This window comes from Heloderma suspectum, chromosome 6 (genome assembly GCF_057233095.1).
Source record: "Heloderma suspectum isolate Gila_16-S chromosome 6, 16-S_ref, whole genome shotgun sequence".
NCBI lineage: Eukaryota > Metazoa > Chordata > Lepidosauria > Squamata > Helodermatidae > Heloderma > Heloderma suspectum.
Window position 1 is genome coordinate 53,035,208 of NC_139463.1, and position 25,041 is coordinate 53,060,248.

Sequence of the window (25,041 nt, forward strand, 5' to 3'; positions counted from 1 at the left end):
AGAGCAGCACCACAATTTGCTGATACTGCTGCAGTTCAATGGTCATCTATGCAGGCTGGGAGAAGCAGTGTCACCAGCCTGCTGTCTGCAGCTACATCAAACGTGTTCTAGTAGTTAAAGAGGACGGAATGTCTGCGTAGGCCCCTTATATGAAAATTTGGAGTCCAGAGCGGACATTTTCATGGATACTAGTAGCCAGCAAGATGCCATAAACAGGCCTTGGTTTGGGGCAGGTTCAACATTAATGTGCACTCATACAACTCGAGTGTTCTCTCTAGCCTCTCTTATTTCACAGGATTTGCTGTTATCACCTTCTTCTCTATATTCACAGGGTATATACACCTATCTATATGCATAGGATGGGACCTCTAGACCACGGCTTGGAAGGACAGAAGACCCACCAACCATCATTCAATGGACTGAAGATCTTACTGCTTTTGCTACAGTTGAATGTATCTCCTACAGTCACCAACCTCACATGGATGCTTATTTAGATATATAGACTGCCTATATTAACATATATATTTGAAGGAGAAATGTTAAATCCTTCTTTTCTCCTCCTTTTCTTTTTGTATTAAGGGTGGTGTAAATGATTATTGTGCATGGATATAGTATGTTTTTTTTTCTTTTCTTCTTTTCCCCCCTTCTCTCTTTTGTGGCCCTTCCTTTTTGTTGTTTGTTTATTGTTATATCTGTAGATAAAAGATTTTTTTGAGTGGACCACAAAAGGACTGTTAGCCTTCAGTTGCCACAAGATTTGGTCTGTTGCAGCAATACATACACAGCTGCCCTTCTGAGATGTGTCAGCTTGTGTCACCTTTTACTGCACAATCCTATGCATATTTACTTAGAAGTAAGTACCATTTTGTTCAATGGGGCTTACTCTCCAGTAAGTGTGCTTAGAGTTGCAGTCTAAGACAAGCCCAGCATTCTCACTGACTGGGTTCACACAACATGACAATCCATGATGGGCGGGCAGCCAGCCATGTTGGGTTGTTGTGCCATCCGAACCTGGGGCGTTTTCCGCAGGGTGGCTTAATTTTAATGAACAAGCCTGAGAACCCATGGCTTGTTGTAGGGTTGTTCATACCCACGGTGGGTTGTCATGTCATCCGAACATGGGACAGTGATTTTATCGTGGGTTGCTGGGAGTGGCTACAGAGCTGTTTAGCAACAGCAGCAAAAAAAGCCTGTGCCACTGTCCATGATCTCGCCAGCGCCACTTCCAGCCTCCCTGGGCAGTGACGGCCCCTCCACCAACGCCCTAATGGTACTTTGGAAGGACTGTCACACTTGTTCGCCATTTTTTTTCTGGTGCTTTGGGAGTATGAAAATGTGTTCATAATTATTATTTTTTCCCCATTCTTTTGCAAGTGCACAGATTAAGCATTGAACTGAGACTTGTCAATGTCCTCCTCCTATTCAACACTTCCCTAAGTCTCCAGCTAGTTCAGAAATGGTTATTAACTCCCCCGCCCTGCCCTGCCCTTCATGGCTCCCTTTCAGAGCTGTTACTGCTGCGGTTAACATGCTTGGGTGGGTGGGTGTGTGCAAATCTCCCTGACATGGGATGGAACGAATGGGGCTCCACTGGGTGTGTGTGTGCAAGTACTGCTGGTGTGGGCACCCCATTTTTTCCATCCCGTTCAACCACCCTCTAAGGGTTGTTTTTTTTAAACTGTCAGGAATATTTGCACAAATTTAAAGGCTGGGAAGGAGAAATTTGTGTGCCTGCAGTAAGTGCTCTGAAGAGGAGCTGCAAAAAAGGGGGAGAGAGCCAATGTCTCCTCTTTCTAGACTTGCTGGAGACTCGGGGAAGCGTTGAATGGAAGGACACTGACAAGTGTCAGTTCAACACTTAAAAGTGAGAGGATTACATTGCCAAGGGGGAGACGTTGTCCCGCCTCCCTTTTGGTGCACTTACTCCATTCGCCTCCCCCTGCCCCATCTTTGGTGCTTTTGAATTGCGCTACTGGGCCTCTCCTTTCTCTTACTGCTATTTATCCCCTGATCCTTCGCAACTGTGCAGAAATTAGCCTATATGCAGCGTCATCCTGTCGATTTCTCTGTTTGTTACCTGCTCTACTTTGGTGCTCCTGTTGAAAGCTGCAACTTACAAAGACATTGACTAGACAAGACTACACATATTGGACACGCGAAAGTGTCCCTTTGCACACTTGCAAAAGAATGGGAGGGGGCAAATTATGAACACATTTGCATAATCCTGAAGCACCAGCAAGGAAAAAAGTGGCAAATCAAAGGTGGTGGCGATTGGAGTGGGGAGGGGGCCAGGACAAGGAGACAAGGCAGGTTCTGTTGCAAAGGCGCCTAGGACACATGCTGGAACTGGCTGGAGGACTAAGGGGGAAGGATGGGGAGAACAATCCACAGCAAGCCCGATCATCGATCATCGGTTGGGCACCCACTCTGGCTTATTCACAGAGTGGCTCAGCGTGATGTGCGAACCTGCCGCAGGCACAGAATTTAGATTTTGGTTGCCGCTGAACAAGCACAGTTCTGATTTTTAAGCCATCAAGGATGCCCAGGATCCTTTCTTTTAAGGAAGTTTTATCTCTGGGATGCCAGAATGGTGGCTGTATGGCTGTGGAACAGGCTTTCCAACCAAACCCATAGACAGTCGGCCCTGCAGGCATTTGGAAAAGCCTGTTCTATCGAAACCTTCCAAGTGCTCTTATCCAATCGCTTTTCTCGTTTAGATGCACAGAGGGAGAGGGTGCTTGGGCTAATCACCCCATGGGGTAGTTACCGCTAACCACGATGTGTACTCCTGCCACACAAACACAGTCCGCAGCATGGTTCCACTAGCCACCCCCTGCGCCACTAACCACCACAGTCCTCCTGGCTGTCCCACCACGCATCCCAGCGGTCCATGTGGCAGAACTGGCCACGGGTGGACACCATGGAGCAGCCTCCCCACTGTTCTGCAAGGCGCAGGGGGCGGGTCTGCTCTGCTCCTGCCACCCCCAATCCCCGTCCCATCCGCCACCACCATCCCGATTTGGAAGCCGCACGTCCGACCTGCTGGTGGCCCCCGCTTGCAGGCCGAAAATGCAGCTTGGGTTCTGGCACTGTCGCAGCAGATGCAATTCTCCAGCCCCCTGCCGTGGTCCCACAGCAGCGGAGACGTGGGATGTCTGGCTGCCTCCACTCCTGCCCCTGGTGCCGCCCCCAGTTGCAGAGCGAGGAAAGCACGCCCCTTGGCACTGTGACCCGCCCTGCCCCGCCCCTTGCACACCCGGGCTGCCCATCACCAGCCCCGTCAGAGGGAAGGTGGGCCCAGCTGCTGCGGAAGCCCAACCCTCCAGTGTCATGGATGCCCCTCCCCCTGCCTGCATCCTCATGGGCATGGCGGCCACGGGCGCAGCCACCCCCCGAGGCCTGTTCTTGCCACAGCATCAGCCACAGAGCCTCTGGCACCATAGCACTGAAGAGCACCTGTGGGGCCTCGCAGCCTGGAGTGGTGGGCAAAGTCGCTGCAGGGGCATGTAGAAGCCTGGCCTTGCTGTTGCGTGATACAAAAGCGCAAAAACGTTACCAGAACTCAGACTGGGAAAGGGGGCGTTGAGTCGAGAACCCGGGGGGGAAAAGAGGGGAAGAGGGGAGAAGGGGGGCCCCCCTGGCATGGGGGAAGTGGGTGCTCATGCCCCAGGAGGGGTGGCTGGGGCACAGCTGTCAGGTGGAACCTTCACCCATGGGACGCATGGAGGTAGTGATCACAGATCCAGGCCACAATGACAGTGTGGGTTTGTTGCACAGTGTTCTGTGTGGCGAGCTCAGGAGGAGGGTTCAGGGGTGGAGGGCCTGCCCCCGCCCCCAGGCATCGGGGTGGTCCTGCAGTAGCACATCTCCCTGCGACTTGCATATGTTGTGCAGGATGCAGCAGGCAACGATCACATCTGAAACAATGCCTGCTGTGCAATCTCCTCCCCGGCATTTGGGCTATTTCCCCCAAAGGGGTTGGGGGCTGTGTCTCCACGGCGCTGTGCAGGGGTGGGGGCATGGTAGGCAGGGGGTTTCTGCACACTCAGGGACTCAGCCATTGTGGCCGTAGGGCCTGGAGGGTGCTGCGGGGGGGCGTGGTTTCAGCCCGAGATGCAGCAGCTTGGCCAGTGGCTGGGCAGGCGGGGGGGGGTTACTTTCCACAGTGCTCCCAGCTGCTTGTGCCTGGGAACCTGACACGCTCAAGGTCACCGTGCTGATAACAGCGGTGCGAGAGCAAAAACATCTGTCTGGGGCGCTTCTCCGACAGCGTCTGGCAGGCAGGCGGAGACAGACAGGGCTCTCCGCTGCCGCGTCCTGTGTTGCTAGGCAAATGTCGACCATGAAGCTCATGTGCGCTGGCAGGAGCGGCAGCACTGTTTTCGGCCGCTCTTGCCACAGAGCTCTGTGCCACGCTGGAATAACCACAGGGGCCCGGCGGACAACACACTAAGCCTACCGCAGCACGTGGTTAGTGAGCATGGTTACACTGTGCTTATGTATCCACCATGGTTGGGAAAAACACCCTCCACACGACACGCCAAGCCATCATAGTTGGTTCAAAACACCTAACCATCATGGGTTAGCATTACGTGTGAACAGGACCAGTGTGTGAGGGGAGGAGAATGCACAGGCATGTTCCTTGTTTTCAGCTTAATAAGCCATGGTTTACTAAACTGAGATTAAATCTGAAATGGCCCCAAATGTTATTCAAGATTATTCATGTTATGATTTCGTTTTGCTTCTGTTTCCCCATGCCCTCTCCGTGTGTCTTTCCGTGCCCCTCGTACTCTCTGTGCATTTTTTGCTTACTCTGTGCCTCATGCTTCCTCTGTGTGCATCTTTTGGTCTGCTCTTTGCCTGTGCTGTGAGAAAGAGGAACGGAACAGAGAGGGAGCTGTATGTCGCGACTGTTACGCACAATTCTCTGACACAGGGATGCAACACGGGAAGCGGCTTTATACGGAGTCAGACCACTGGTCCCTCTAGCCCAGGACTGCTGATGCCGACTGGCAGCGGCTCGCAGGATTCTTTCCTAGCACTGCCTGGCGACGCCAGGACTGGCCCTGGGAGCTGCTGCATGCGACGCGTGGCCCTGCTGCTGAGCCCCAGTCCCCCCCCGGCGCGCTGGACTGGGCTAGTCTCGATGGTCCCCAGCTGTAGAATGGGATGCATCACTTTCAGGATTTATTCTAAACAGCATGCACGTGCTTAATTCCAGTACAGAGAACCTGAGCGTGTTGTTGTGCAGGCTGTGATTTGGTGGCATATTGTTCTTTAAAAATCAAATGTTACTTTAAAACACCTTGACTCTTCCGAAATTAATGCAGAACGGGCTGAAGGAAATAGTGTGAAATGCTGCTAATATAAATATATTATTCTCTGAAACTAGTTGAAGAATGACAAGAGGAAGAAGGCTGAAATAAAATGCTGCTGAAAAGCAAAGTTATTTCTCTGAAAGTAAATATAGCACTTTGAGATGGTGGCAAATGCTCTGAAATAAAACGTCCCGTTAAAACCAACTCCATACACTTTCAGGGTTGTGTGCATCTCGACTTCTCTTATATTTGGTATGTGAGAGCACCGTTTGGGGATCTGCCTCAGTCTCTTGGGCTGGCCCTGACTTCAGACAAAGCCCTGTTATTAGCCAGCATTTGGCTGCGGCGCTACTGGCAGTACAGAACAGCTTTCCAGCAGTGCACAAAGGCTTAAGCGACATATACATCCGAGACGAGCAAATTCTCAGAGGCAATTTAGACTTGAGGCGCCCTTCTACACAGAACCATTTCCTCAGAGCGATGCTTGCCCATTAACTGCAGCCCATCCCACAATGCTCCTTTCCTCTCCGAGTGATATTGTACATCTTCCCTTCAGAAGCTCCTCCAGCAGCTCTTCTCAAATACAGAGAATGCCTCCGACTGGCCTCCGCCCCCTTAAGGGGGGAGGCACTTCACTTCGTTGTTTAACAGGATGCATTTGAGGCTGGGCTCATTTGTTATTCACACTGTTCTTAAAGGCACCATTTCACGGAGAAGAAAACAACCCTTGCTGAAAGGGTTAAAAAAAAGGTAAGTAGGCAGATTTTAATAAAAACCTTATCAGAACAAATACTTCTATGTTGTCAAAGCAACTTAAGGATTATTAGCTATTTCAGTAGATTTGCTTAGCTGTCCTGTCCTGAAAGAATTAACTAGCTCCCTTAGGGTGCAACTCTATGGGGCGCGCCCTGGATACTCAGAAGCCTCCGAACCCAGAGGCCTACCAGTACCCAGAGCAGAGCGGGAGGCCTCGGCATTTCAGTCAGACAGGTGATCTTGCCCGTCTAGCGGAGGCTTTGTGGAGGGGCAGGGGAGGGAGCTGGGAATACCCCTTGGCCCCGTGCCCCCTTTGCCCCCTGCGAACTTGGGTTTGCAAGCTCGAAGCAGCAGCCAGCATGGTTCTTTCCATGCTGGCTGTGAGGGGGCGGCGGGGGGAGGAGGTACGGTTTCCTGGCTCCAGGGTCGGAGCCCAGAAACCGAAATATCCTATGTCCCCCAGACACTGTTTAGGCGGCATAGGATTGCTCTCCCTGTTATTCAGAGTACGATCTTTTGCATGTTTAGACAGAAACAAGTCCTACTACTCCCAGCTGAGGAATGCTGGGAGTTGTAGTACTTTTTAAATGTCTAGACATGCATAGGATTGTGACTTTCATTTATTATTACTATTACTATTATTATTTGTAACACCTGGGAGAGGTGCTTATGGGATTTTCTGCCTCAGGTTCCAAAATAACTTGACCAGCCTACTAACTATGCACCTTGAAATGGGGGCAGGGGGAGCCATTTGCTGCTCTACCCCAAGCAGCAAGAAGTCTGGGGCTGCTCCTGGGCTGGGAAATGCTAAAGCAAAATAAAAAAAATATAAAAGTGGTATACATCAAACAGTTCCCAAACTGGAGAAGCAGATGTTGAGAATGACTCTCTACACGCACTTGTCATTTGGACTTGTTCAAACACCAAAGGCACCCTCAGGAGGTTTCTCTTGACTGACAGCTAGAGACGTACAAGAAATTTATTCCAATTTTATTCCAATTAATTTTGGACCAGGATTTACCTGGTTCACACCTCCTGGACTGAAAATGGACTCGAACACGCAGTCCAAGCTGGTACATTTCCGAGCTTGCAATGGATTTGTGGACCAAAAAAACGTATTCAACATCATGCATACTTCTGAAGAACGTACACAAGAACGCTTTAATCAAAGAGAGAAGAATACATACATTTTAAAGATGTGCACAACTGATGCATTCATTTAGGAAAAAACGCACAAAAACACGCAAATTTTTGGGTGAAAAAAACCAAAGCTTGCAATCTGATAGGGACATGAGATGGAACAAGCTTCAAAGTGAAATTTGGAAAACTTCAACAAGCTCAAGTTTTTCTTGTAGGCACATCCCTACTGACAGCAGGGATGGCATTTGGGCATATGACAGGAGGTACAGTACATAATAAATATTAATACTCAGGATTCAGATACCACAAGGAGTGCATTACTAAGCATGTTTGCTGAGAAGAAAGATCTACTGCATTCCTTACTTTTAGGCCAGTGTGAATAGGATTCTAGCCTTAGCACTCAAAGGGCTTTACATCTGGAAATCTCTATAATCTCTACAATTCTGCAAGTGAGGTCAGTGTTATTCCTATATTGCCACCGTGGTCTGAGGTTGACAAAGAGTGATTCCCTAAAGCCACGGAGAGTTCATAATTAAGGTGAAATGTGAGGCAGAGATCCTAGCTGTAATGTAAAGCCAACTCTATTTCTTTGCTGAGCACATAGGGATCCCTGTACATTTTCCAAGTACAGGAGTGAGGGTTCTTCTAGGGAACTTTTGATGAGAAAGATTAAGCACGCCTTCAGTCATGTTTGCATATCTCCATTTGCGAAGCAGAAAGCCACTCCCAAGCCAAAAGCCACAGTGTACGCACCTGGTCAAGACCAACATTTCTGATCTCAAGTCATTTTGAAGGGGCTGCTCCTGCCTTGTCTCCGCCCTGATTGCTTCACCCGTGGTTTTTCCCTGAATCTTCAGCAACCATCACTCAGCACCAACCCTTCTATTTTCACCTGTCACAGCCTACAATTCAGTAAGACTTGGCTTACCTGCAAAAGCTTTAACCTGACTCAGATAGGGTGACACGTGCAGAGAGCTCATATTATTTTGTGTCACCTGTTTATAAAAAAAAAAAAGCTTGGTGAACTAGCTCTATTCAAAAGAAGATAATAAAAGGAAGAAAAACAAGGGGAGGGGCTTGCGTATGCTGCACTGCACCAAAGAAACCCAGCTACATCGCTCAGAGCAAAACCCTCACAAGTTGTTGGTGAGCATTATTCGTTTGGACTGATAAATGTGGATGTCTTTCTAATGTAGGGAGTAGGGTGAGCCAGCAGCAGAGAGACTCTTTGCTAGGCACAAATAAATATGTGCCAGCCTGTAACACCTCTCCCCCGGCCCTTTTCCCACCTTGCCCTATAGCAGAGGAGTTGACAATAGGTTCCGTCACAAGTCACTGATGTACACAAAGAGAGGAGGATCATCCCTGTGAGGATGGTCCCTCACAAAGCACTGCATTGTGCTCTCAGGGCAGCAAGAGAAGTTTCATTTCCATATTTTAAAGATTCTCCCTTGATTTATGTCTATATAACGTGGACTTGCATTTCGCTCATTTAAGGGTGACACCTAGAACAGAACAATGTGCTCATCAGCGGCAATTTGGTATTTATTCACATTCAGGTCAACAGTACACAGAGTTTCTACTTAATATGCAGTGGGAACGTGCTCCCCCACCCCAATTGTCAGTTTTAGTATATCCCAATTCTTAGAACTTAGAGAAGGAACAAAAGGCTTGGGTCAGAAGAGCAGCATGGGGTGCTAACAGACAAATAAGTGGGAAGAGAACATTAAATCAGACATAGATACCTAGAATTTTACTGATCTCTTCTGAGAATTCAATAGCTTTTAGGCATTTCCAATACATCTGATAGATAGGATGGGTATTTATATAATTCACAGGATACGTTTCTATAATTTTGAAAATCAGAGAAAATAATTTATACCACAAATTAATTGACATTATATTCAACTGGGCCACACACACACTTTGGAAGTTGTGTGTGGTTTACATGCAATTTCTGCTCCACAGATCCTATATATATTAACATTGACATAAGGAAATGACTTACCTTCCCGAACTAGTGACCAGATTACTGACCAAGACTGACCATACTTTAAGCTTGAGCCTAAACGTCACTTAAGGGAAAGCTAGGACTGGTAACAAATGGGTGAGTCACTGTACTATCAGCTGTTGTTAACCCAGCCAAGATGTTTCTGGCTGAGAAAGAATATTAAGGCAAAAACTGAGTGCTTTTCAAATTATACACATAATTGGTAGATGTGAGGAGGGAACAAAAGGCGCAACTTAATAGTCTATTGGGTGTGGCCCAGCTGAGCACATTACTTCTCACAATATACTCTTTTCGGACACTGGACAACTATGAGCCATCACGCTGGTGCCTATATGGTTATTTAAACCTGAAGCGTACATGCGAAAGGCACGGAGCCACAACACCTGGAACTTGCCTTACAGCTCACACTTCTCTTGGGTTGTCAAAAGTTAGTTATGTGGCCAAAATATGGGTTTGTGCAAACCAGTATGAGACAGATGTGGGCAAGCCGCTTGGAACAAGGGCAGCTCCTTCAGTACTTGGCAGAATAGACGGGTTGCTGCCTGTAACTGTAGTTCTTTGAGTGGTCATCTATACATTTACACAGACTGCCTGCGCAGAGCCTCAATTTGAGAAACTTCTTTCGCAGAGGAATTTTGGTGGGACCCCCCGTCCCAGTGCACACGTCCCTAGTGGGTTCCTGCTTATTCCCTCAGGCCCCGACAGTGAGCTCCCCATCCCGAGAGAGATGCATCCGTAGTCACCACTATGGATGGGGATCCCCTCATGAAGGATGCAAGGGAGTGGATGGATGCTGGTGAATGATGGTGTCTATCTTGACCCATTCCCAAATGACCAGTACCAAAAGGACGGAGTGGTCTAGATGGAAAAACAGGTGGGAGACAGTTCTCTAATTTCCCCCTTGGAGGTGGATGATATTGGCAAGATCCCAGTATCAGGGGCAGGATTCTCCACCGGGATGGGTGAAGCCAGCAGAGGTGGAGGAGCAGGCACCGTTATCAGTACAGACAAAAATATGGCATCTGCCGGCCATGGTGGAGGAGAGGAAGACAAGGCTGGTGTTGATCTCGAGAAGCCTTCAGTACAGAAGGGCATGGTGGCTCTCAAGTCAGATCAGCAGGAGGCAAAAGAGGAGCAGGGAAGCTCGACGCTCGATCCCGAGCAGAGTCATGTGCCTTTCTGGAGGTTTATTTCTTCTTCTTTGGGTCATGAGAAGAAGAGAAACTGGCCTGTTTGGAAACTCTCGCCTTTGGGGTGAGTTTCTTTGCTAGCATAAACGTAAAAGACCGGCACGAGGTGGTGGGGGGGTCTTGGGTACTCAGCAGAAGACAACGTTGAGGGGATGGTGGCCCCAAAGCTAGAGCAGGCTCCTGCGCGGTAGACCGCGCTAGCGAGAGCGTGTCCGCCATTTTCTTAGGCTCCTCGATGGACTCCAAAGCCTTTTTCCAAAGAGCAGCTTTCAGCCTATCTGAGCGATTTTTTCTTGCCTGGTTTGAGAAGGCAGCACAGTGGGAACAAGCCTCCACAACGTGCCCCTCTCCGAAGCAGAAGAGGGAATAAACAGGAGTGCGCTAGGCACATGCGCACTGGGACAGTGGGGGAGGGGTTCCCACCAAAATTCCTCAGCGAAAGAAGTTTCCCTAAGCAGCCACAGAGCCCATATGTGTGATGCATAGCGATCACGAAGCAGAAATGGTGCATTCACTTTAAGAAACTCAGCTTAGAAAAAAGAAAGTCAAGGCTTGGAAACATTGCAGAACAATTCGGCAAGCAATCTTGCCATAGGGAGAGCAATATTAAGTCACATAGGTCCAGATTTAGCAACACCACTCTATTAAGCAGCACTTGATTTAAGTGCCCCATGATTACTTCAGGCATAGCAATCAGGAAAGTAGATATGGATGCATACCCCAGGAACAGAGTGATTACCTTCCAGGTATGCTGTAGTCACTGCCAGGGAATTTCCCAATTTGGAAGCACCACAATTTTGAAGCACAGCACTGTTCTGTTTAGATTTTACCCATCTGGAGCCCTTTCAGAAGCCCTGATGGCTTTAGTAATAAGTCTTCCCAATCTTTAATTTGGTTGTCTGAAACTACGCTTAACTTTGCCCAAGAGTCTTCTTGCATACTTTGTTTTATTGTCATTTGTGGATACAGTGTCTTTTGTCCCTTTTAAGCCTTTGTTTGAGCCCTATAAGAACCCTAGCCTTCAAGTCGTCAGTGTTCCAGCGTCTCTGACTAGTCCCATTTTGCTTCATAACCCACTTGGTTCCAGTAACCCAAACCAGTCCCACTCTGCTGAAATCACTTGGTTTCCTGGCCTCCCCCAGATAGGCAAAGTACTTGCTTCTTGTGCATGGCAAGCTCTGTAGTTCTTGAGTGGCAAGCCAAGTTAGTCCTGGTTGGCTCTCACTCCTCCACTGAAATTGCTTTACGCCACAAGATTCTGGGTTTCTGCCACCTAGCCTCACTACCCGCTTACTCCAGAATACCGAAGTCTGGCTGTGTATGTCCTTACTTTAGCTGAAGCAGTGACCTGTCTGCAGCCCCCTTCAAGGAACCCTTTCCCAGTGGGTGGCGGGGGGGGGGGGGGCAGAGCCTGTGTGCAAATAAGATGACTGCCTAGGCCTGAGCTCTCCACCCTGCCCTAAAATAAATCCTATAAGACAGCAAACACTGAGCCCTCAGAAGCTGTAACTTGGTGGAATAAAGAGAGGGATGTCCCAGGGATCATCACAGCTGAAAAATAAAGACCTCACTGCATATTTTGGGGCAGGAAATGCCACTCTAGCTCTGGGCCTGGACAATGAGGGAGAGGAGGAGGGCCCTACAACGGCACGGAAAATGGCCAAAACATCTAAAGACAGTACGGAACCAATGCAATGAATAGCTCACCACCTAGAAAGTCTCCGAGATGAATGGGCAAATCCCATCAAGCCTTTGGAGCTTTACAACCTATGTTCAAAGATCCCTTAGATGGGCATGTGCTGGAATGTGTACACTCCTGTACATGTGTCCAGAGAGGACACATGTACAACGCAGACTCCATGGAGATGCTCAGTGTTTGTGTTGTTTTATTACTGTACTGAAGTTTGTAAAAAATGATACATACCGCACTGGAATCCAGTTTTAAGTGAAGGTGAAGTTCATACATTTTAAATAAATACATGTTTAAACAAGCAGTGAAAAAAGCTGTCCCAAAGCATCAGAATTTCCAGCTCAGCAACTCTTTGAGCCAGGTTATAACAATATTTTTCTAAAGTCAAAGATGCTAAATTTCCTAGATGCAAGTTGCATATGCAAGAGAAGACAAGAATGAAGTCTGCCATCAAGTGTCTTGGTGTCTACATCTCCATCTGTTTCACATTTAGTGATCTGTATTCAAACTCACCTTTTAAAGTGATTTGCCAGAACTCCAATCAATTCCCCAATTCTGCTCTCATTCAATGGATGCATGCTGAGGAGGCACACAATTAGATCCTTGTTGTCTTTTGTGTGGAAAACCACAAGCTGGTCCATTCCATTGGAGATGCTCAATCCTGTCAGCTGGACAAAGTGAGAAGGGAATGTTAAGGCTAATATAGTTCCACGCCTTAGAGGAAGTTTTGCAGAAGAACACAGAAACAGAAGCACTTACTGGAATTTCCAACTCTGTGATGCACTGATCTATCTTGCCAGTCTGAGGCTTAAGAACATAAGAAGAGCCATGCCAAATTAGACCAAAGGTCTATTTAGTCCAGCATTCTGTTCACACATTGGCCAACCAGCTGCCTGGGGGAAGCCCACAACTAGAACATGCGTGCATTAGCACCCTCCAACTCATGTTCCCCAGCAACCAGAATACAGGGGCATACTGTCTCCAGTACTGAAGGTAACATGTAGCCATCACGACTAGTAGTCATTGTTAGCTTGTAGAAGCTTGTTCCTTCCAAGAGGAGACAAGACTTCCCACTAAAGCCAGGAAAAAGCAAAAATATGGGGCATGTGTTGGCCCTGAAGGCAATCTATCAGAAAATGGCCTTCTTGATAATAATTTTTAAAAACAGGCTGCTGATTGGCATAGTATTAATAGGGCTTTGTTTCTGCTTACAGTGAGTTGGATCCAAACATAAGTCATACTTAGATTAGAATGACTAAAATAAATGGGAATTATTAGCCATTAGTTCCATGGATTTCAATGGGTCTGCTCTACATATGACTATGTCTGGATCCAGGACAGTGTGTTTTTGATGGATAAGGGCTAGTAGATCACTGGCTTGAGGGGAAAAGCCAAGATATTTCTATGTTCTAGATAGCACTTGGCACGAATAAACTTCTATCTAATCAGAACTCCCCCCCACACACACACTGTTACAGCCTCCCAGGACATGTTATAATGTCACAAGCATAATTTTGGACAGGTGGAGTAACCACAGTTCACTCTAATACCTAATATTAGAAAGTCTGGTGTCAGCCAGACTTGAGCCTGGTCCTTTAAAAATTAAATACAGTGTGCAATTTTCATCAGTCTAATACCCCACCTGTGAAAATAATTATTCAGGCACATGAATTGTTCTTTATTTTTCAAGCTATTTAAACATTGTAAAATAAATTGCAGCTACACATAAATGTTGAAGCCCCTAGCCCCCAGTACAGCATCCCCTTAAAATTAATTTGCAGGCCTGAGTTTCATCACAATAGGATTCAATGGATTAGCTGCCACCTGGACTTTAAATGTGGCATTACCTCCCCCCCCCCCCCCGCAAATTAGCTAACCTACTTGTTAGAAAACACCACTCAGCTACGGCAGGCATTCAGAACAAGAGATAAGTCTCCTTCCATATTTCAGGACAAAACAAAAAGAAAAAGGAAATACTGAAACATTGTTAAACACTGACCGATGTGTATTCAGTTGGGAATTCTTGTCTATATACTCTACAGCTATAAAGAATGGCTGGTATAGAGAATGGTTATAATTGGATTGTTCTAACTGTAAGTTTTTTCAAGGAACTTAAGAAAAATCTCAGCCATCAAGATTGTCCTTTGTTTTAGCATAAAAGGAAGAGCCCACCTTTCCTCTTTCAATACTCACCCCCATTTTTCCCTTGCTGGGGAGGAAAGTGTAATGGTTTTCAATGCATCAGAAAGCTCAAGAAATAATTAAATCCCCAAATAGGAATATATACATCTAGGAATGGCTGCTATGTAAGCCTCCAGGCATGGACTGCATCTCTTATTTATCTAACGATATGTATGAACTGCTTACGTTAAAGACATTTCTAGGCAATATACAAAAACAAGTCTTCATGTGAAGGACAAGATTCCCCTCTTGGGAATGCCTGTCAGGAAAAGCCTGTTTTCAGTTGGCGTCAAAACCAATTTTGAAGTTACCAACACATGGACCACAGTGGTCAAGTTATTCCTGTCCAGGAAAGACCATAACTGTCTTGCCTTCCAGAGCTGGTGAAAGGCACTCCTGGCCCCCGAAGGCACCCGTGCCTCCAGCGACCGCCCTGGAGCGATGAACTCCCCCAGGGGGCGCACCTGCTCCTTCAGGGGGAGCGCGACCCCACCCAGACCAGGCAACTGGACCAATTCCTGGACTTGGGAGCCACTCGCCCACAGGCTGTCCATCTTGCCAGGCCTCGGACTCGGCTTACTGGCCCTCACCCAGCCCACTACTGCATACAGGCTTGCACAGCCTCCCCTGCTTCAGATGTTACAGAGAAACAGAGCTGGGTGTCATCAACATATGACGGCACTTTGCTCCAAATCTCCTAAAGACTGTTTCCAATGGTTTCATACAGATGTTTGAGGGACAAAATAGTGCCCTGTGGCACCCCACAGCCTAAAAGTCAGGGTGGTGGTGAACACTCCCCCCCCAATTACTCTCTGAAACTAACCCTGCAGATAAGACCATAACAACCAAAGAACGATACCCATCTCACAAAGTCAGTCCAGGAGGGTACCATGGTTAATGGTATCAAAAGTTACTGAAAGATCCAGAAAAAGCAATAGGGCAGCATTTCCCCCATCCCCCTCCTGGTAAAATTCACCCATCAAGGTGACCAAGGCCAATTCAGTCCCCAAAACAGTCCTGAACCCAGACTGGACTGGGTCAAGAAAATCAGTATCCTCCAAGAATGTCTGCACCTCACCATGACTCTGTTGAGAACCTTTCCTAAAAAGTTGGAAGCAGACATTCACCCCAGGATTTTAACCAAGGGGAAGAGACAGCAGGCCTGAAGCCAGCACACTCCCTTACAGTGATTTCTCTTGCAAGGTTCAGAGATATCCCATATTCAGACACAGGAATTCTCAATTTAGCCTGTACCTTCTTCTCACAATGAGGGGAAGTGGGGCTGGGGATGAGACTGTGAACCCAAGGCCCACTCTTTACTTTCCCCTCCCCTCAAGTAAATCCCAGGATTAAAGAATCATCTGAAGAGCAGAGTACAAGTCAAGGATGGAGACAGATAGACAGATATAATTAAAATAAAATGTTCTTAAACATTTCCATTATATTAAACCAGAGTACGAAACCAGGATATTCTATTTCAGCATTCAAGAGAAGGGAGGGAAAAGCGTACAGGCAAAATACTTAAGAACATAAGAAGAGCTATGCTGGATCACACCAAATGTTCATCTAGTCCAGCATTCTGTTCCCACAGTGGACAACCAGCTGCCACAGGAAACCCTCAAGCAGGACACGTGTGCAACAACACCCTCCCAGCCATGTTCCCCAGCAACTGGTGTACATAGGCATACTGCCCCTGGTTCTGGAGGTAGCACACAGCCATCAGAGATAGTAGCCATTGATAGCCTTCTCCTCCAGGAATTTGTCTAACCCCCTTTTAAAGCCACCCGTATTGGTGGCCATCGCTACATGCTGTGGTAGCAAATTCCATAGTTTGACTATGGGCTGTGTGAAGAGTCCTTCCTTTTGTCTGTCCTGAATCTCTAGAATCTCCTAGATTGTTTTATCTAGCCCACTTTGAGCTAGTTTACACATCAGGAGATCATGGGGCACTTTGTCGAAAGCTTTGCTGAAGTCGAGGTATATTATATCCACAGCATTGCCACAGTCCACAAGGGAGGTGACATGATCAAAAAATGAGATCAGATTCGTCTGGCAGGACTTGTTCTTGACAAATCCATGTTGGCTTCGAGTAATCACTGCATTGTTTTCAAGGTGCTTCCAGATGGATTGCTGCATCATCTGCTCCAGAATTTTCCCTAGGGATTGATGTCAGACGGACTGGTCTGTAGTTCCCAGGTTCCTCCTTTTTACCCTTTTTGAAGACAGGGACAACATTAGCCCTCCTCCAGTCATCTGGCACTTCCCCCGTCCTCCATGATTTATCAAAGAGAATAGACAGTGGTTCCGAGAGTTCTCCTGCCAGTTCCTTTATTACTCTAGGGTGCAGTTCATCTTCACCTAGAGATGTGAAGTCATTCAAAGTAATTCGGTGTTCCTTGACCATATGCCTATCCATCTCAAGCTGCAATTCTGCTCCTTCAGCCTGTACTTCGCTTTTGCCAGGGGGGTCATAGACCCTCTTTTGGGAGAAGACTGAGCCAAAGTAGGAATTGAGGACCTCTGCTTTTTCTTTGTCATCTGTTATCATTTTGCCATCCTTATTTAATAGCTGAACAACCATTTCTTTCCTCTGCCTTTTACTATGCATGTAGCTGAAGAAAGCCTTCTTGTTGCTTTTAGCATCCCTCGCTAATCTCAGCTCGTTCTCAGCTTTTGCCTTCCTGCAATTCCCTGCAATTCTGTGCTACCTGCCTGTACTCGTCCTTTGTTACTTGGCCTTCTTTCTATATGTGTCCTTTTTATGTGTCCTTTCTATATGTGTCCTTTCCTATATGTGTCCTTTTTTGTTTTCAGGTCATCTCTAAGCTTTTTGTGAAGCCACATTGGCTTCTTCTGTTGTCTTCCACCTTTTCTTCTTGTTGGAATTGTTTGTACTTGTGCCTTGAGAATTTCCTTTTTTAAAAACTCCCACCCATCTTGGACTCCTTTTCTCGTTAGAGTCGCTTGCCATGGGACCTTACTGATCACTGCTCTGAGTTTAATAAAATCAGCTTTCCTGAAATCCAGGGTACGGGTTTGGCTACTCTCGTCTTTTGCTTCCTTTCGAACCAAGAACTTACGCATAACATGGTCGCTTTTCCCCAGAGTTCCTGTAACTGCTACTTTACCCATTAAATCATCTCTGTTGATTAGGATCAAGGGAAGGATAGCCGATCCTCTAGTTCCTTCCTCTACTTTCTGTAGGGGGAAGTTATCCACCACACAAGTCAGGAATTTCCTGGAGGGGCCATGTTCTGCAGTATTTGTCTCCCAACAAATATTGGGAAAATTGAAGTCCCCCATTACTACTACATCATGCTTCCTTGAAACCCTGGCAATTTGCTTGTCAAAAGTTTCATCCTTGTCTGCTCCTTGATTGGGGGTTGGTAGTATACTCCGACCATCATGTTGTTTTTATTCTTTGCTCCATGTATTTTAACCCAGATGTACTCGATGGGGCTACGAAGCTCATCCTCCTGTATTTCTGTGCAGAGATATGTATTTTTAACATATAGAGCAACTCCACCTCCCTTTCTGTCCCTCCTGTTCTTTTTGAACAAGTTATGTCCTTCAATGAACAAGTTATGTCCTTCAATTGTATTCCAGTCATGAGAGTCATCCCACCAAGTCTCAGTTACACCTATCAAATCATAATTTCCCTCCTGTATTAAGAGTTCAAGTTCGCTCTGTTTGTTTCCCATACTCTGGGCATTAGTATATAGACATTGAAGACCATGTGCTTCATGGTCTGGCTTTCTTCCTACGTGTTTGTGAAGACTATTATTGGGTGCTATTAGAGCTTTTCTCTCCGTTGCAGTGCATGAGCCTTCATCCATTGTTACCCACCAACTTTATGTCTCCCTACCCTGTAGGATTCAGTTTAAAGCCCTCCTGATAAAAGTTCTTCAGGCTGTGGCCAAACACATTCTTCCCAGGCTTTGTGAGGTGCAACCCGTCCCTTGCCAACAGACCATCTTCCAGGAAGTATAGCCCGTGGTCCCAGAATCCAAATCTCTCTCGTCGGCACCACCTTTGTAGCCAGTCATTCACCCGGAGTATTTTTTGTTCCCTTTCTATCCCTCTTCAAACTGCTGGAAGGATGGATGAGAAAACTCTCTGGGCCCCAAGGGTCTTGAGTTTCCTTCCCAAAGCTTCAAAGTCTGACGTGATTTCTTCATAGCTCTGCTTGGCGGTATCATTTGTTCCCACATGGATGAGAAGAAAGGGATCCCTGTCAGTGGGCTTTATGAGTGCAGGCAACCCTTCAGTCACATCTCTAATCCGTCCTCCCGAGAGACAGCATACCTGGCAAGTCCACGGGTCTTCCCGACATACTTGGGTTTCGATCCCACACAACAAGGAGTCTCCCACTATTACTACCACTCTTCTCTTCTTGTTGTTGTAGGCCTTGGTTTCATTGCCTCTGCTTGGCTGACCTTCAGCCTCTTGCTCGCTCTCATGCAGGTTCCCCTGTAATTCTTCCTCTGCAGGCTGTTCTCCAGTCTCATCCTCAAGTACTTGGAAACAGTTCCGTACCTCCATTGCCTCCACTGGTGCAGAGTGGCTTTTAGTTCTTCTGCTCCTAACTGTCACCCTTTTCCAAGGGGTATCCTCTACTGCATTTTTCCTCACCTCAGCATTTTGCTCTTCTGCCTCAGCTTGCTGTTGCTCTTTTAGCTTCTGTTCTTCACTTTGCTGCTGTAGTTCCACCATTCTGTCCAAGAACCCTTCATATTCTCTTATGCCCTAGAGGGTTGACACTCCAGTCCTCTTACCTTTTCTTCCAGCAGCATGATCAACTTGCACTTGTTGCAGGTGTAGGCCATGTTGTTCTCAGGCAAGAAAACAAACATGGCACACACCTTGCAGGTCACCACCACCGTCCTTCCATAGTCTGTTTTCCTTTTTGTGTCTAGCTTTCTGATTGTTCTAGAGTAGCCTGTGCCTGGTCCTCTACTCACTGCAGGTTAAAAACAGAGTCCCACTGGTATGGAAGTCTGTGTAACAAGACAAATATTTTTTTAACTGAAAAAACAATGTTAAAATAAATAAATAAATAAATAAATAAAATGTTAGGGGCCTCCCCCTTGACCTCCCCTGCTGAACTCCCCTGGCCAACTCCTGTTTGCTCCCCCTGATCACTCACTCAGATCGCTCACCCTCTGGGAGCTTGCTTGCTTCTATAGTCCCTAGACCAGCTGGAGCAGCTTCCTCTGCTCTGTTCACTGGGAGGCAGGAAACAGACTATTTTATTCTCAGTTTTGGCAGTTTTATTCTCAGTTCCTTTCCAGTTGTTCTTTGGCTGAGGTAGTTGCACAGTCAGCCCAGTCTCTTAAAACTAATAAATTGGGTTGGATCCAGATTTATGCTGGATCAACTGTGCTGGTGGAAGTGGACTTCCCTTCCCCCTCCTTCCCATCTCAGCCCTCCAGCTACACAGGAGGTCAGGAGACCCTGGTAATTGGGGTGCACTGTGGGAGCGAGTGATCCCCAGGAATCAGGTGGAGGGTCCTTCAGAGCGTAGAGTCTTTCCTCTCAATGTCCGCAGATCCTGGATCGAACCCACTGAATTCAAGTCTGCTTTTCTTCGTAAAAAGAAATCAGGGCAAAACACATGTGATGAGGTCAAACATTATAAAAAAGAAATAGTCATATATTGCACAAGAATAAGTGATAATTATTAATCTTTAGACCGTCAACAGCACAGATAACTACTTTCCATGTCACGTAGGAACACTGTTCTGCTCATTAATTTACAGTCTTGTTTCTGGAAAATATTGGGAAGTTAGCTTTCAAGTAAGCAATCTTGCGTAAGTGTACTTATATGTGTAAGTTGGACACTTGATTTGGATTAGCTCTTTCCTTGATGATTTAGATCAATGATTTCAATGAATCTATCCTTGCCCAAGCCCCCTGCTTTCATACTAATGTAAGCAGCTGCAGAATCAGGATGAATGCTTACAGCAGGGGTGCAAGACCTCTGCCCTGCCAGGCACCCCAGTCCAGCCTGCAGAAATGGGAGATAACAGTGGGATGTGGGGTGGCAGGACTTGTCTGCTCTGGGGAGAGTGGATGCTCTCCTTTGCAAGGGCCAAGTCCCACCATGCTGCATCCTCCCATCCCTGCTGTTCTTTCTGACCTGAGATCGGAGATAATAGCTGGAATGGGGCTGTGGGGCAGCCTGACTCTGCTTCGCCCACCATCTCACCTTCTTCCTGCAATGGGGGAAGGAGGCAGGGCAGGTGAAGCCAGCTGAGTCCCCTTTGCTCCTCAGTTGGAGAAGCGAAGGGAACTCAGTTGTTTCTGCTTCGCCCACCCCACCTTCTTTCCCCATTGCAGGAAACAGACAAGGTGAGCAAAGACGAAGCAGAGTTGACCTAGTCCCCGGCACTCCTCCACTGGAGGACTGATGGGGACTAGGTCCATCCAGCTTCGCTGTGCGTGAGACTTCTGTAACCAGGACAGGCTGCATGCAGTGAAGTCTGAGCCCTGGGCCCAAGCACTGGGTGGAAGATCCACCCGGCACTTGGGCCAGGGGGCAAATGACATCAGGTGCATGTAGCCAAGCACCCCACTGAGGGCTGGATGGGGGTGTGTGTTGTCATCTGGCTCCACACTCAAAACTGGTTCTGCACCCCTTCTGCTTCCAGCACTCAGCCTTTTATCCTCTGTTTCTGTCCCAGCTCCTCCTCCTCCCACAGAGTCCTTGGGCCGTTGCCTTGATTCTCCTTCTCTCTGCTCACCTACTCAGCTGTGTCTAGGAATGTCCGTCGCTGGGAAATCTGGCCCTTTTTGGGCTTGCCAGTCTTCCGTGGCTCACTTGACTCAGCTTGCTTTTGTGAGCCAAGCTGACTTTCGGGGACTTTTAATGCAATTTTTGGGTCTTGTCCATAATTTGCGTGAATACAGATTTGCACAAATTACAGCTGCAAATTGAGCAAATTTGCATAATTTGTGCAAATTTCAGTTGTAAATTGTGCAAATTCAAACAATTTGTGCAATTTACGGCCAAAATTTGCGCAAATGTTTTTTGCGCAAAAAATAACAATTTACAGACATTCCACCAGCTGGCCCAACTCGTTTTGAGTTGGGCCAGCTGGTAGAAGACGGAAGAGAGTCTGGGGAGCCAAGCAGACAAAAGCTCATTAAGCTCCACCCTGCAACTGGATTCTGTTGACATCCCTAGCTGTGTCTTGTTTCTGTTGCTGGGAGACCAGAACATGGGGATTGTACAGGAATGCCCAGTGGCTCATGTGGAAGACTCATGCTATGGTGCTCTGCAGCACATTGCTGGAGCTTAATTCTTAGCCTTTGTTCCTGAAAAACTCTTGTCTTTTTGAGACCATAACCCTTTAGAACAAGGAGCCACCTCTAACAGAATTGTAGTTACACATGGTGAATCCCTGGAATGCAGTGAACTATCAACCCACATTTACCCCAACAGTTTGCTACAGGGCACAACAGTGCACCCCTTCAGTAGGGTAGATCAATTTAAATAACTGATTTAAATCTGCTTTTGACAGCTTGGCAATGGCATGGGTAACTGGTTTGAGACCTGTGAGACAGGCGCATGGCAATGAAATTGTACAACTGCTTTGCAATGTAGTGAATTCTGCAAGAATCCACTATCTCACATTCTCGACAAGAGGAAATCATCCTATTTTTTCCACTTTTCAAAATGTATCACTATTTTCTGGTATCCCTTCCTTGGCTTTTATTTCCTCAGACCTGAGGTTATATCTCGCTTTTTATTTTTTATTGTCTGGTGTATCTAAACACCATGGCTGCCAATGCTAGGCACAAAAATCATTAGTTGTTTCAAGGGGATTCTCCTGCCAGAAGTCAAAGGCACATCGAGGGATATTCCCCCCCATTTGGCGTGGTCTTTTTTAAAGGTCAGAAGTGTCAGCACGACTTCTGGAGCTAGAAAACAAGCTGCAGTAGGACCAGACTTCAGCTGCCTGCCTGAGATCTCCATGGCAACACTTTCCCAAGAGGCAGCTTTAGAAGCAGTGATAGCGAACGCGGCTGGCAGGCAGATGCGTTTTGACAAGGCTTGCTCCTGAACACATTACAAGGTCAACCCATTTTATAGATTTAAAAGACATCTGTTCAAGTAACAGGTGAAGAAAAATACTAAGGCACAAATAACAGTGGCTCGTTTTCTTTCCCAAAGCATTTCCATCCGTCTTTCAAAGAAGGGGGTTAGCCCACCACCTCTGTGATTGACATAGCTCCATGGCTCCCCTCTTTCACTACATACACAAATATCAGAGATGCCTACATAACAGCAGAGGTCGCCTCTACTAAAAAAAACATCAGTGTTTAACTATCTTTGATACTGCGAGCAACAAAATATCCTCTGAAGTGCTGATGACAAAAATAAGGTTAATTGTGGAAGACTAGAAAGAGTTCACACACTCGCCTCAAGGTAGTAACAGAGCTTTGCGTGACCTGAGACTTCCCCCTGCTCTTCAACACCTGGGAAAGCTTCGTGCAAAGCTCCTGCTCACAGAACGCTCCGTATCAGGGACCGTCAGAGCTCTGGATTAGGGGAAGTGTTCAGAAATTGGTTTCATTTTTCACCTTTACCTCACAGGCTGGATGGAATCTGGCAGCAGCAAACCAGCTTGACAAATTCTGGCAAACTCTTTTCAGCATAAATCCGCATCTCATTTGTCTCCTTTAGATTTATTAGGGTGGGAGGTCCTTAGGGAAATAGACGGACAGCCCCTTCAGGAAGGCCACGGGCAATATGCTTACTATCTACTTTTTACCTGACAATCGCTTGGTTCTTTACAAGCAGGGATGGTAAAAAAAATTCTAGCCAGTGCCAGAGAGACATCTTGATTTGCCCCATACCGGTTCATTACTAGATTGTTTTCCAAGTGCTTCATGTACAATGTATTTTTGACAGACTAACTGAAATCATTCCTACACCCGTGCTTTTGTTAACTTGTGAAGCAAGGGAAGATGACTTGTAACCCCATTGCAGTTCCTACCAGTGCCCAGCAGCCAGGACACTTTACACTACCATGTGCACAAGTGAAGGGTAAAATAGTAGACACTACAAGTGAACATGGCACCAGCATTTTTAAAATTATATGGCAGCAACTGTTCATGTGGAGTTCCAGAAAGGATCCTGATTTGGGGGAGTGGGCGGGAGGGAAGGATCAGACTGAGGAGACCCACTTGACCACAGAATTTGCCACTTCCTTCAGTTCAGCAAAACATACTGACAGCATGTCTGCATCCTGCCTTCCTCCAAAGCGTCCGGGGCAGTGTATGCCAGCTTCTCCCCATTTTACCCTAACAGCCCTTTGCACAGTTTAGGCAAAGACTGTGGAAACTGGCCTGTGGTCACTTAGTGAGCTTCGTAACAGGGTGGGGATTCAGACTCGAGTCTCCTTGGTCTTGCTGGTCTCTGCCAACTATTAAACATACGGGCTGAGTTAGTAATGGGAACATTCTACTACAGGAGTAACTTTTGTCCCTCCAGATAATTTCGCCTATAGCTCCCATTATCTCTCACCGCTGGCTATGCTGGCTAGGGCTAATGGGAGTTGTAGGCCAAAACATGGGGAGGGCCACAAATTGCCCATCCCATAGCCCCCTTTTAAACATATTTTCTATTTTAAAATCAAACAATCACATTATCGAAAGCAGTCTTATTCCCATAACTAATGGGGGGGGGGAGGGGATTGTTTGGCTGTACTAATCATTTGATCCATTCCTCTCAGATGCCTATTATATGTGATGGGACTGCAGTTGGATCTGGCTACCACATGCATCCTCACACATTTGGTGAAGCTGACCCTGGCAGCTTGCTTGTTTAAAATGTTTGTTGCTGCTGTTGTTTTTGGCGGGGTGGCTGCACATGCTCCCTGTGCTTTTAGTCAGAAGTCTGGGGGAGCTGGCCACCCAGTACGGCAGCCTGCCAACAGTTTCATTCTGCAACACTGAGACACTGAAAAGAACCTGGGGAAAGAGGCCCTGGTGGCCTTTGGCAGAAGAAAACTCCCATCTTTTAGGGGCAATAGATTACTGTGTCTCCAGTAATCTTTTGCCCACAAAAGAGATTTTTAAAATCTCACCAAGCAGTAGGCCAAGCTAGGATTTCATTCACAGATATGTCAGAATCATTCAGAAGATCCCCAGATGCTACGGTTATTCTTACCCAACATCTCACATGCAGATTTTCACTGTGTGGCCTCCACAATGGCTGACCCTTCAAGTGCCCCAGAATCATTTTGCTGCCAGCTACACTGATAAACCAGGAGTCAAACTTTAATCTGCCTGCAAACGTTCTGGATGAGAATATAAGAAGAGCCACACCAGATTGGCCAAAGGTCTCTCTAGTCCAGCATTCTGTTCACACAGGGGCCAACCAGGTACTCATTGGAAGCCCCAAGCGGGGTAGGGGTCTGCTCCTGTTCCCAAGCAACTGTGAAGGAATACTTCCTTTTATCTGTCCTGATTCTCCCACTGTTTGGCTATGGGGTTCAGAACCTCGGGGGCCAATTCTGCCCCTCCTGGGTTCCCAATCTGGTCCTCTGAGATTCCCTAGAAGGCCCTGCCCTGTTCCCCCGGCCCCACCCCTTTTCTCCCAGCCATGGATTGTTTGGTGGTGTTCTGGCTTTTTTGCAGTTTTTTTCCTTATTCTAAAAGGTTGAAATGCCTTTCCAAAGGCTGAGTTCCTGCAGTAAAAGCTTTGAGCTAGAACAGGGCAGCACTCTGGCCCATGCCTTTGGCCCC

General features: G+C 47.0%; 1 protein-coding gene across 5 annotated transcripts in view; it reads right to left on the reverse strand.

Annotated features, from left to right (window-relative positions):
• Nucleotides 1-25,041, reverse strand: part of MYO1D (myosin ID) — a 279,486-nt gene that overhangs the window by 81,259 nt on the left and 173,186 nt on the right. For all 5 annotated transcript variants that reach the window (XM_084804344.1, XM_084804343.1, XM_084804340.1 and 2 more), the window contains one exon: nucleotides 12,619-12,773. In XM_084804344.1, coding sequence (XP_084660470.1) covers nucleotides 12,619-12,773 — 155 coding nt within the window. The remainder of the gene's footprint in view (nucleotides 1-12,618; nucleotides 12,774-25,041) is intronic.